Here is a 13,158-nt window from a genome sequence, read left to right on the forward strand (position 1 = left end):
GTACAAAGCATCCTAAGAGACTACTACAAGCAACTCTATGCCAATAAAATGGACAACCTGGAAGAAATGGACAAATTCTTAGAAAGGTAAAACCTTCCAAGACTGGGCCAGGAAGAAATAGAAAATATGAACAGGCCAATCACAAGTAATGAAATTGAAACTGTGATTAAAACAACCACTGCGCCACCAGGGAAGCCCCCAATGACATTTTTTACAGAACTAGAACCAAAAAATCTTAAAATTTGCATGGAGACATAAAAGACCCCGAATAGCCAAAGCGGTCTTGAGGGAAAAAAATGGAGCTGGAGGAATCAGAGTCCCTGACTTCAGACTATACTACAAAGCTACAGTAATCAAGACAATATGGTACTGGCACAAAAACAGAAATATAGATCAATGGAACAGGATAGAAAGCCCCGAGACAAACCCATGCACCTATGGTCAACTGATCTATGTCAAAGGAGGCAAGGATATACAATGGAGAAAAGACAGTCTCTTCAATAAGTGGTGCTGGGAAAACTGGACAGCTACATGTAAAAGAATGAAATTAGAACACTCTCTAACACCATACACAAAAATAAACTCAAAATGGATTAGAGACCTAAATGTAAGACCGGACACTATAAGTCTCTTATAGGAAAACATAGGAAGAACACTCTTTGACATATATCACAGCAAGATCTCTTTTGATCCACCTCCTAGAGTAATGGAAAACAAATGGGACCTAATGAAACTTAAAAGCTTTTGCAAAGCAAAGGAAACTGCAAACAAGGTGAAAAGACAACCCTCAGAATGGGAGAAAATATTTCCAAACGAATCAATGTACAAAGGATTAATCTCCAAAATATATAAACAGCTCATGCAGCTCAATATTAAAAAAACAAACAACCCAATCCAAAAATGGGCAGAAGATCTAAATAGACATTTTTCCAAAGAAGACATACAGATGGCCAAGAAGCACATGAAAAGCTGCTCAACATCACTGATTATTAGAGAAATACAAATCAAAACTATAATGAGGTATCACCTCACACCAGTTAGAACGGGCACCATCAGAAAATCTACAAACAACAAATGTTGGAGAGGGTGTGGAGAAAAGGGAACCCTCTTGCACTGTTGGTGTGAATGTAAATTGATACAGCCACTATGGAGAACAGTATGGAGGTTCCTTAAAAAACTAAAAATAGAATTACCTTATGACCTGGCAATACCACTACTGGGCATATAGCCAGAGAAAACCATAATTCAAAAAGACACATGCACCCCATTGTTCATTGCAGCACTACTTACAATAGCCAGGACATGGAAGCAACCTAAATGCCCATCGACAGACGAATAGCTAAAGAAGATGTGGTACATATATACAATGGAATATTACTCAGCCATAAAAAGGAACGAAATTGGGTCACTTGTAGAGACGTGGATGAATCTATAGACTGTCATACAGAGTGAAGTAAGTCAGAAAGAGAAAAACAAATATCATATATTAACGCATATATGTGGAACCTAGAAAAATGGTATAGATGAACCGGTTTGCAGGGCAGAAACTGAGACACAGATGTAGAGAACAAACATATGACACCAAAGGGGGAAAGAGGCATGGGGTGGGCGTGGGGGGGTGGTGTGATGAATTGGGAGATTGGGGCTGACATATATATAGTAATATGTATAAAATGGATAACTAATAAGAACTTGCTGTATAAAAAATAAATAAAATAAAATAAAAAATAATAGTATCTTATTGAATAACATAATTGGCACTTCAGAGAAATAACTCTCATGTGATGGAAAACCATGCAAAACTTCACCAGATTAAAAAAAAAAAAAAAAAAAAACTTCACCAGATATTACTTTCTTCTTCTAAATGCACTGTGCAATATTTTCTATATTGAAATACAAGTGCCTATGAAAAGCTAATTTTCTTTAAAACACTGTGCCTTTTTAGGGGGAAATGCTTCCAGAATAAACGATATCATGTGTTTAAAAAAAAAAGACACTCGCGTTATTCTCAGACGACAAATTAACTAGCAAAGCAAGCCCGTTTAAGTCCAGTCCCTAAATCCACTGCAAGGCTCTCTGCATTAAAGGCCTCACGCACCAGGGGGCAGCAGGAAGCCGCGCAGGCGGCCAGCTCGCTGCCGAGCTCGGCGCGGAGAGAACTGTGCTGCACCTGGGCGGAGGCGGGCGCCGGGCTCAGCTGCACCGCCAGCCGACACGGCGCGTGGTGGACGGTCACCTCCACTTTGAGGGGGTTTTCATCACTCCCCTCGGCATCCTGCAGAGGAGACATCCTCCGAGCCGGCCGGCGTTAGGCTCCCCAGGAGCCCCATGGGCTCCACGCCCCTGAAGTCGCCGCCCAGAGCTCGGAGATCGGTCCCTGGACGGGTTCAACACCTCCCGCCCCACGGCCGTCCGCCTCATTGTCGGCAGGCGAGAGGAAGGAAGAGGCGGCCTCGATCACTGAACCCCAAAGGGCCCCGCTCCCTGGAGCCTAAGCCTTCCACTTTAATACCCAGGAGCTTATTGATTAGTCCAGTCTTGCGCTTGACGGCCAGGGTCGCGGCCTTTTGGGAGGAAAGGGATGATGTGGACACAGACTTCCGAAGCTGGACGGGAGTCCCGGGAGTTCGGAGCACAGCCTGAGCCGCCAGTCACTGGGCGGGAATCTTTGCGGCTTTGAGCGCAGGCACACAGACGTGGCTTTGGCGCAAGGGGAACAGGACTCAGTAGGCGGGGCGGGGCCGGGAGCAGGGGCGGGGCCGGCTGGAGTGCAGCAGGAGGGGCTGGGCCCGGAGGGGCGTGGCCCGGAGGGGAAAAAGCAGGCCGGGTCTCAAGAGGACCTGGACTGGTTCCTGGGGTGTCACTCAGTAAAGAGCTGCAAAAAGGGGCGACTTAGGAGGGCCCGGGGTCGGTTGTGCTTTTGGAGATCCCGAAGTGGGACCGTCCGGAAGTGGCAGGAGCTTATACCTAGCCTACCCTTCGACGTGTCGAGAATGAGAAATTAATGATTTCTGACAAAATGCCTCTGGTCGCCTTCTCTAAAATCCCTCTCTGGCCATTAGGGGACACTGTTCCCTAAACTTAGTTGGAGGCTACATGTCCTAGGCTCCCGCCAAATTCCTTTTCTTGCTTGAGGTTATTTTTGCCTGGATTAATAAAGACTGTTAAAAAAGAAAAAAAGACTGTCGAGATTAAAGTTTAAACGTTTCAGATGAGGCAGAGTACAGATGTATATACACTGTGGAAATAATCTATATTGTCCTGTGGCCTGGCATAATTATTAAAAATGTATATTTTTACATGCAGGGAAAAAAACTTACATTATATATGACATTTATGGTTTGTTTGTTTTTTAAAAGAAAAAGGCGTAGAACTCACAAAATAAAACTGTCCATGTATACAAAATGATTCTGGAAGGCTACACTTCAAGTTGGTAACAGTAAATACCTCTGGGAGAAGACTGCGATTGAGTAATGAGTTAAGAGGTTTTTAAATTTTATCTGTATTACTTGAATCTTTTACAATGAAGAATGTACTTATATATGTAATTTAAAATTTGTTTTCCAGTATAGAATTCTATCTTAAAATGTACATGTAAAATGAGGTTAATTAACCCAGGTAAAACCATTCTATTAAACTGCTATGTCAAGTAAGATGTGTGGATATGTAATCCTGAATTCCCTTTGGAACAATCTCATTTTCAGATATATATCTTATCCCTCTTACCCCATAAATAAGATTGTAATTATCATGTATTCTGATTTATGGATGGAAAATATTTGCCACTGAAAGCACATGGTTACTGGATCAACAACCCTGTCTTTTTGAAAAGTACTTGTTTAAAGTCTCTCTGTCTTTGGAGAATACATGGCTGACTCCCAGTTTTAGAAAACAACTCAAGTAATTTTTTTAAAAAATAAATTTATTTATTTATGGCTGCGTTGGGTCTTCGTTGCTTCACGAGCACTTTCTCTAGTTGCGGCGAGCCGGGGCTACTCTTCGTTGTGGTGTGTGGGCTTCTCATCGCAGTGGCTTCTCTTGTTGTGGAGCACAGGCTCTAGGCATGCGGGCTTCAGTAGTTGCAGCATGTGGGCTCAGTAGTTGTGGCTCACGGGCTTAGTTGCTCTGTGGCATGTGGGATCTTCCCAGACCAGGGCTTGAACCTGTGTCTCCTGCACTAGCAGAGGGATTCTTAACCACTGCGCCACCAGGGAAGTCCCTAACTCAAATAATTTTGACTTCTGCCACCCACATCCATCATTATAGTGGCCATAAATATTGGATGTTGTGCATCTCTGCATGTACCACGTGAAAAAACAGAATGCTTCCCACAAGCTTTGATCTTTCCAGTGTGCAAAGACCATTTAAAATGAATGTACACGATAGCTTAACCATGATACTCTGAAAGAATTAAGAAGTGTTTGTGGTTTTCAGTTTGCTGAAAATTGTAACAGGTTTATACAAATATTTCTTAAAGGATCAGTGGTTGACAAAAACATGTATCAATATTTGCTTTCAAAATGGTTCATTGGCCTTTCTCATCCTGATGGAAGTACATTCAAGGGCATTAGGTGTACAAACAAAAGCAGAACAATGGGCTGAATTTGGTTATATTTTCTGATTTTTTGTTTTTGAATATATGATCCAACTTTTTTTTTTTTTTTTTTTTGTTTTTTTGGGTTTTTTTTTGTTGGTGGTGTGTTTTTTTTTTTATGTGCGTGGGCTTTCTTTAGTTGCGGCGAGCAGAGGCCACTCTTCATCGCGGTGCGCGGGCATCTCACTGTCGCGGCCTCTGTTGCGGAGCACAAGCTCCAGACACGCAGGCTCAGTAGTTGTGGCGCACGGGCCTAGTTGCTCCGCGGCACGTGGGATCTTCCCAGACCAGGGCTCGAACCCGTGTCCCCTGCATTGGCAGGCAGATTCTCAACCACTGCGCCACCAGGGAAGCCCTTGATTTGTTTTTTGTTGCTGTTGTTGTTTTTAAGTGTCTCCAACTAAGTTTCTTTTAGCCTTCAACTTCTTTGAGCCACTAAGCATCAAGGAAAAATTACTGACTGTCATTGAAAAACAAAAATCAGTATGTTAAAAAATGGTTCCTTATTTCTTATTTTAAGTCTAAACTCTCCATCTCCCTCTCATGGGTGGGTCAAATAGTGGGCAGTGGGGGGCGCGCTGGTCACACCCCTGTGTCTGTGATGCCTGTGGCAAAAAGACTGCTGGAATAGGTCTCTGCGTGTGAGGAGAGCTCAATAAAATGGTGGTTTCCAAAATAAATACATAAATCTGAACTCTCCAATTTGGCTTATGGAGCCTCCATTATGGGACCCTAACTTATCCTTGACTTTCCAGCTAAGTAATCCTCACCAGTCAGCTCTGCACTGTTTGAGCTTATCTCCTCAGGTTGGAAGGCTGTAGAGCCAAATGGTTAATGAAGGCCATGGACTTTGGAGTTGGACTGGCCCAGTTCTCTCATCAACCAGATATATTTCTTAACCCTCCTGGGTCTCAATTTCCTCATCTGAAATAATAAGAGCTAATATTTGAGAGTTTAAATATGTTACATGCTTTACTTGGATGACCTAATTTAATCACAACAGCCCAATGAAGTAGTTTCTATTATTATCACTATAATTATCCCCACTTTATAGATGAGGAAATCGAGGCTTAGAGAGGTTAATAACTTACCCAAGGTCACACAGTAAGCGATGGAGCCTGGGATTTATATCTACTGTAGAGGCAACCTTGAGGGTACTACCCTTTACATCATTTAATGTTTCTTAGTAAGACAGCCTTTGGGAGAAAATGATTTCTAAGCTTTGATTTTATTTTATGAAGGCTGTAAATTTTGTGTAACTGATTAGGTTTCCTTCTCTGCATAAACCACTAGAAAACAAATGACTGAACAAGTGGCCCAATCAAGGCAAGTATATAGGCCTCATATTGTATTGGCCTCATTTCTGGCTCCATTTCATGGATACCTTTTCTGTTTCTCCCTTTTAATTCACATTTACCATATTTTAGGTAGCTTTGTAACAACCTGAAATTCTTTTTCAAATCTTAGAGACAGGGGGGGCCATATATAATCAACTCTGAGGGGAAAGTGACCAAATATCTTAGTCAGTATAGGGCATTCCAAGGCTACTTTATTAGTAAGGAAGAAATTAGGATGTAGGGCCATCCCTACACCTAGTGCTTTAGTACACAGATACGTTTAGTCATCACCCTCATGCTTAAGCTTCTGGTGTTACCTTTCCACCCCTCACTTCTCTCACCCTCCCAGCCATTTTCCTTATAACTTCTTCCTATGATACCCCATCCCAAAGGCATCTCTAGAGTAGCAGGATCACCTCAGAGTGAGTTAAAGCACAGGCTCTAAGGATTCAAATCACAGAAAATTATACTCATAGTGAATAAACACACTCAACACGGATTTTTAACAATTGGTCAAAATTAAGTAAGGAACCCTTCTCACTAGATTAAGATCTAATGGGCATTTGCTTGAATAGACTCAAACTGGTGAAAGACAGTATGTGCCCAGCAAGCCAAGTGATGAGTCTCAGAAAAATATTCTTGCGCTCAGGGAAGACCCTCTGCTCTGGTCTCATGACTCTAGATAGTGCCCAGTGTAAGGCAATGGATTAAGATAGACTGATCCCAGTCCTTCCCAGTAGGAAGGTAATAGGAACCGATGGTACCAGGAGGAAGTCTAATTTGTCAGGTATAACCTGACATCCAAAGATTAAGTCCTGAAAATCTACTGGCATCAAGGCATTCCTCTAGGTAGCCAAGTACCGAGATTGAGAATTCAGACGGTAAATACAGAGGAAGTATATCAACAGTATATATCAATAAACTGTTTTGCTTACAGCAATTTTTTTGGTAAAGGATTCAATTTTACTTTGTAAAGTATCCTTTGAATTTTAAATTCAAAATTTGTAAAGGATACTTTATCAGTAAGGAAGAAATCGAAGTCTAGGGCCTCATTCATAAAATAAAAGCAAAGCTTAGGATACTAAGTATGTCAATGCCCCCAATCTTCAAAGTGGGGTTCAGAAACAAGAATGAAGCAGAGTCCACTCCTTAAGGGGCTCAAGTGCGCAGGTTCCCAAGGTTCAGACATGGTCAGTTAGGACCCAGAGAGTATATGGGACTCTCAGCGGTACAAAAGCTCAGTCCTCAGAACCAGAACACAGGCCAAATCTAGGCCAGCAGTTGAGACTTGGGCAGGCACTTCTTACATTTTTCCTGCTTAAGGTTAAGATTGGTCCCACAGATAAGATCAGAGTTAAGCCTATACACTGGGAAAAGCTCAGGGGAGAAAGGGATGGACCCAGCGGTGAAGAGAGTAGTGTTGCTAAGGCTCAGAATCCAGTAGGACCTGACAATGAGGCTGAGACGGCTGCTTTGTTACAAAAAGGTTCCTAGGTTCTCTGGAAAACCTAATACATGTTGTATGACTAGGATTTTTATTAACAGTATATGGTCTATGATTACAATGTTACAACTTGCTGGGCTTGACAGATTTTTTACCATTGAGGTGTTTATGGAAGAAAGTTTGGATTTGCTGCCAGGCATCTACCTGTGCCCTTGAGTGAGCCTTTGGCTCACCTCCATAGAATATTGGTTGGTCCAAAACTGCATGCACAGAGGCTCTACAAAGAGGAAAATAAGGCGGATCGATACAATGGCCAGTTCCTGGGTAGTAGATTATCTGGGGTCTGTCTTTCCCATGGGCTTGTAGCCGTTCAGAGGCTATCTGAGCATAGAATTCACTCTTCCAGTTATGATCATCCATGCCAACGATAAACAGGAAGGGTCCCTGGGCCTTTTCCAATGGAATAAGACTTTGGTGGTGGGGTTTCTCCAGTGGGTCGTTCCAAATATCCACCAAATTCAAAAGGCCTGACTCAGTGATTTTATATTTTCCTGGGTCACTGCTGAGATTAGGAATAATCATATCCTTGTAATGCAGAGGAGCTATTGTGTTGGCCACACAGGCATTAATAACTGCAGTAGCTGTGATGCCCTTCAAGAAAGAGGCCATTGAGAGACACAGGTCACCTCCTTTGGAGAAGCCAAGAAGCCCAACACTAGGGCCTTTCACCTGATGAAAAGAGAGAAAGAAAGAGAGAGAGAACAAGTCTAGAATTCATAAATGGAGAACTTAAACTGTGATTTTACATTGTCTAGGCAGCTTTCTCAAATGTCATTTGCTTTCCTTTCTTATGCAACAATCCACAAAGTTCAAACGTATCTTCTAATAAGCAAATCAATTTTTTTTTTTTTTGGCTGCACTGGCACGGCATGCAGGATCTTAGTTCCCTGACCAGGGATTGAACCTGTGTCCCCTCCATTGGGAGCACAGGATCTTAACCACTGGGCTGACATGGAAGTCCCAAACAAATCAATTAACTTCCTGGTACGCAGGCCCTCCACTAACATTTATGGTGACTAGGTCAAGAGTACACACAGAGGCCCATATACCCTATACCTAAATATTTAAAAGTTATAAATATTTGAAAATTAAATAAAATATATTCTTTTCTGCTACCTTGATAAATATACCTCCATAACAACTTATAAGGTCAGGTTCAAATTTTATATCTTGGAACTTCCTGGAGTTCTGTACTAGAACATGGCATGGGGGGAGTGCCAGCCCCTGGCCCTAGTCCCTGGTCCTTGGCCAACTCTCTTTCTCTTCCCATCCCTGCCTGGCTCCATTATGTACCATAAGGGCCCTCTCACACATGCGTTTGGACACCCCAGCCTATATGTTTAAGGCCTAGGTGTATTCACATTAATGGACCCAAAGAAGAGGCATAGGACTTGGAAGCAGGATCAAAGCTGGTTGGAAGATAATTGTGGGGTTCCAGATCCAAAGGGCATGGTGTGAGGGGCACATGGGTTCCAGGTAGACACATTCCCTTGGCCCCTCAAACTCTGCACCCTGTGGTCAGGGATGCAGCCAAAGGAAGGCCAGAGAGTGGTCATCTAAAACAAAAGGTCCAGAGCAGAAGCCCCTCTTGCCTAGGTCTAAGGGCAGAACTGATAGTATATATTGGTCTCTTCTTGTTCCTGGGGGCTTATATCCCATAAATAAACCAGTCATCACAGTTCATGATCATCTAGGTTTTAGCAGCTCTATTGAGACCAGTCCCTGAATTCTAACAGAGTTAGGCCTTGCAGTAAATCTTACTCCTTAACATTAGAATGTTTGGGTTTCTTTAAGTCTAGATAGTAGCAAAGACTATGTATTCCATTGATAATCATACCAAAATGTTTTAATTAATTTTTCCAGTCTCATATAAGAACTTTCTCTACAAAACCACAATACCATTAACACACTTAACAAAATTAATGGTTCTTTCATATCATCGAATACACAACCCCTATTCAAATGTCACCAATTGTCTCAAAAATCTCTTTACAGTCAAACTTTCTTCTCTATACATTTACATTAATTTTTTTTTTCTTTTTGGGCCGTGCTGCACAGCATGCAGGATCTTAGTTCCCCAACCAGGGATCAAACCCCCATCCCTTGCAGCAGAAGCGCGGAGTCTTAACCACTGGACTACCGGGGAAGTCCCTACCTTACTCTTACAAATGAAAAGAACTGAATTCCAGAGAGGTAAACTGCCTTATTCAGGATTATAATGCCACTTGGTGGTAGACACAGAACCAGAACTTAAGGTTAGTAACTTTTTAGTCTAGCTCTTTGAATTCTGGTCAAGAACTACAGGGAACTAAACAGTTGAGTCTTAAGGGATTGGAGAGAGATGGGCAGAAATGAAAATAATAATCCTAACAACTTTTGAAGGAGCCTTTGTGTCTCATGGCATATTTCCAGCCCTGGGTGTCCTGGTAGAGCTTTTGGATCCAGCCCTGTGCCTGCTCTACCCCCTCTCCTCTGCATTCAGGTGAGCACCAGAACCCACCTTTGGATGTTGCAGCATGAAGTCCACAGCTTCTTCAAAGTACTCCAGGCACACGTTATTCAAATATTTAGGGAGGTCTTCAAATCTGAAATAAGCCAGAGCGAGCACAGCAAAACCATGTCCAGCCAGGAGGCTGGCCCTGTATTCACAAAGGCCACCACCACTTCCAAAAAGATCGAGGATTCCAGGGAATGGTCCTGTGCCTGGAGAGCACCACAAATCATAAGGAGTTTTAGACACTCAAAAGACATTCTTGGGTTTCAGATTTTGGCAGTCAGCAAAGAGAAGTTTTTAAAGCAAGGAAGGCTGTGGGTGGGAGTTTGGTGGAAAAGGACTCTTTTTACTTTGTCTTTTTTTTTTTTTTTTAATAAACTTTGGGGAGAAGGGAGGGGGAACAAAATGCCTTATTTTCTCCATAATTTTTCATATATTTGCAAAAAACAACAACGATAATATAAACCAAATTAGAAATAACATAAGATGAAATGTACATTTTCCACCAAATTTTCCTCAAACCCCCCCCCCCCAAACTGAGAATTCTTAGACAGCTGTAAAGCGCTCTACATATACAGGGGATTATTAGAATATACTCCCCACCTCCTTTACACCCTCTGCTCCAGCCTTAAAGAACGCCATTCCTAAATGTGCTATGCTCTCTTTGGCCCTGAAAATGGTGTATACTATTCTCCTCCCCTCTCCACCATTTCTGAACTGGTTGGCTCATCAATCTTCAAATCTAAGTTTAGATCTCCCTTCCTGGAAGACTTCCCAGATGCCCTCCAAGGCTGAGTTGAATTACATAGCCTTTTATATGTTCCCACCAGCACCCTGGGCCTGTACCTCCCTTATCATAGCACTTACCACACTCACAGATCCAAGTATAGCTGCCGGTATCCTCTATTAGGCAGTAGGTACAGTGAGGCCCATGTCTGAATTTGCTAGCTACTGTATGTAGCATAGTCCTTGATTTAACACATATTTATTAAATAATTGAACTTTTCTGCATTATTTACAAAAAGACTTTGAGTCAGAAAACAATAAATTTTAAATGGGCCACAGAGTAGATACTAAAATAGTTAACAACTGACTTGATTGAAATATCACAACTGGGCAGTGAAAGATTTTTTTTTGAAATATTTTTTTAAAAATTAAAGTTTTTAGGAGATTCTTATTGAATCAGTCAGTATGATTTATTGAGCTCTTATGATATCCCTGTGTAAGCCTCTAGGCATACAGAGATATGGAGATGTATAAGTCCCAATTCCAGACCCAGGAGTTCACAGTTGAGTGGGCAGTGCTAGTTAAGGCTGTGAATTGCTGAAGAGCTGTAAGAATAAAGCAGGGCCTCCTGTTTTGGAGAATAATCACAGAATTCAGTTTAGCAATTCTGTGAGCAGTGGCAACTCCAGCATTTCTGTATAGCAGGGGTTTCAGTCAGGAATTTGGTTGGAAGGGGCGGGTCAGTTGTCTTGTTTACAGGCCACTTTTACCTACCAAGCACCTTGTTTTTACTTAGACTAGGGTTTCTCAACCTTAGCACTATAGACATTTTGAGTAAGATATTTCTTTGTTGTGGGGCTGTCCTGTGGATTGTGGATGTTTAGCACCTACCCACTAGATGCCAACAGCACCCTCTCCAATTGTGACAATCAAAAATGTCTCCAGATATTACCAAATGCCCCTGGAGTGGGAGAGAATCATCCCAGGTTGAGAAACACTGACAGACTGTTTATTATGGGGGAGGGGACCTTCAGGGAGTTTTTTGTTTGTTTTTTAGTATTATGGGGCACTGCCTCTATCTCTGGGTTTTAGTTTCCTTTGAAGTTTGATGTGAAAGAAGACCAAAATCACTCCTGCACACCAGCAGAAGTCACTGCCTAATATTAGTATCTGAGACACAGCTGCATGGCTGGCACATAGCAGCATACACTTTTTGAGTACTCTGAATGAACTTTTAGCATATAGCTAAGGGAATGGCAGTACCTCCAGCAAGTGTCCTGAAATTTAAAGGAGAAACTTCCACCCAGAATTCATGATAGACTTTGGAGCTTGGGGACGAATTTAGGGAAGTTCCACAACCACGGGGTTCCCTAGCCAGGCAAGGGGCCGCCCAGGGTCTCAGGACTCTAGCTGGCTTTCCACAACAGCCTGGGAAGTGGGCTGCTCACCTGGCGGCAGGAAGAGCGTGGCGCGCACCCGGCCCACGCGCACGGGCTCTCGCCGCACCCCCGGCGCCAGGAAGTCGCGCTCGTGCACCGCCCGGCCCAGGAGCCCTCCGGCTTCCGGGTCGTGGCCATGGAGCACCTCCAGCTCCACGGCGAAGGGCGTTTGCACGTCCCGCTTCACCAGCCGCATCAAGGGCTTCTCGGGCTCTAAAGCCCAGAGGAGCCCCATGGGCTCGAGCCCTGTGAAGCTGCCGCCCAGCGCGGGAGCGCGCTCCAGGTCCAGCTGGCCGTGGGCGTCGGCGCAGTAGCGCGCGTGGGCTCGGAAGAGCTCGTCCTTCTCGTCGCGCAGGGACGCGCGCAGCGTGACCGGCTGCCCCGGGGCCAGGCCGCGCACGGCGATGTGCACGGGCTCGTCCCAGCGGCAGCGGCCCGCAGGCTCCAGCGTCACCGTCGCCGCCATCTGGATCCCAGCAGAGAAGGGGCGGCCCGGCGGAGTGAAGGGCAGGGCCTGGCGTCTCTCCACCTCCCTGGGAGGCAGTCGCAATTGGAACGTTTGCGCTACTCCCGTTGGGCGGCCGAAGGGACACTTGCTAAACCGCTTTGTGAGGTCTCCTGGAGTTTGTGCAGTCCACTACTGCCTGCCTGGAAGAGTATCTGCTAAAATAAGAGTTTTATGGTAATTATTAATCCTGCGGTCCAATATGGCGAGTGTCGAAATAGAAGTACAAAGATTGCTGACAGCTAAAGGATTGGGAAAGATACCGGGCAGTTCCAAGAAGTTTGAGTATTGTTGACTTTAAAAAATGCACAGCGTGAAGAGTTGTGAGTTAATTTTTATTTGGGGCAAAATGAGGACTGCAGCCCTGGAGACAGCATTTCAGATAACTCTGAGAAACTGCTCCAAGGAGGTGAGGGAAGGAGCCAGGATTGCAGGAAGTGGCTGCAGTCTGATGGCTGCTAGATGGCAGGTATTCTTTTCAGCCCTGAGTTTCCTCAGGGCTCACCGGCTTACGTTGGAGGGTTGCAATCGTTGATGACTGTGACATCCTTTGTTTATT

The 13,158-nt window shown here is 43.8% G+C and overlaps 1 protein-coding gene across 2 annotated transcripts; it reads right to left on the reverse strand.

Annotated features, from left to right (window-relative positions):
* Window positions 1-4,923: 4,923 nt before the first annotated feature.
* ACOT6 (acyl-CoA thioesterase 6) lies at window positions 4,924-12,975 on the reverse strand. 2 transcript variants are annotated; one of them, XM_024737882.1, is made up of 4 exons: window positions 12,104-12,975; window positions 9,936-10,138; window positions 7,580-8,104; window positions 4,924-5,054 (listed from the first exon to the last, which is right to left on the reverse strand). In XM_024737882.1, exons 1-4 carry the CDS (start codon window positions 12,558-12,560, stop codon window positions 5,037-5,039), a joined length of 1,203 nt encoding a protein of 400 aa, XP_024593650.1. In that variant the 5' UTR covers window positions 12,561-12,975; the 3' UTR covers window positions 4,924-5,036. The 2 variants fall into 2 exon arrangements, with proteins under 2 accessions (XP_024593650.1, XP_024593649.1); XM_024737881.1 differs by lacking the exon at window positions 4,924-5,054 and having other exon boundaries at window positions 7,448-8,104.
* Window positions 12,976-13,158: the final 183 nt, after the last annotated feature.

This window comes from Neophocaena asiaeorientalis, unplaced genomic scaffold (assembly GCF_003031525.2).
Source record: "Neophocaena asiaeorientalis asiaeorientalis breed wild unplaced genomic scaffold, Neophocaena_asiaeorientalis_V1.1 scaffold49, whole genome shotgun sequence".
Lineage (NCBI taxonomy): Eukaryota > Metazoa > Chordata > Mammalia > Artiodactyla > Phocoenidae > Neophocaena > Neophocaena asiaeorientalis.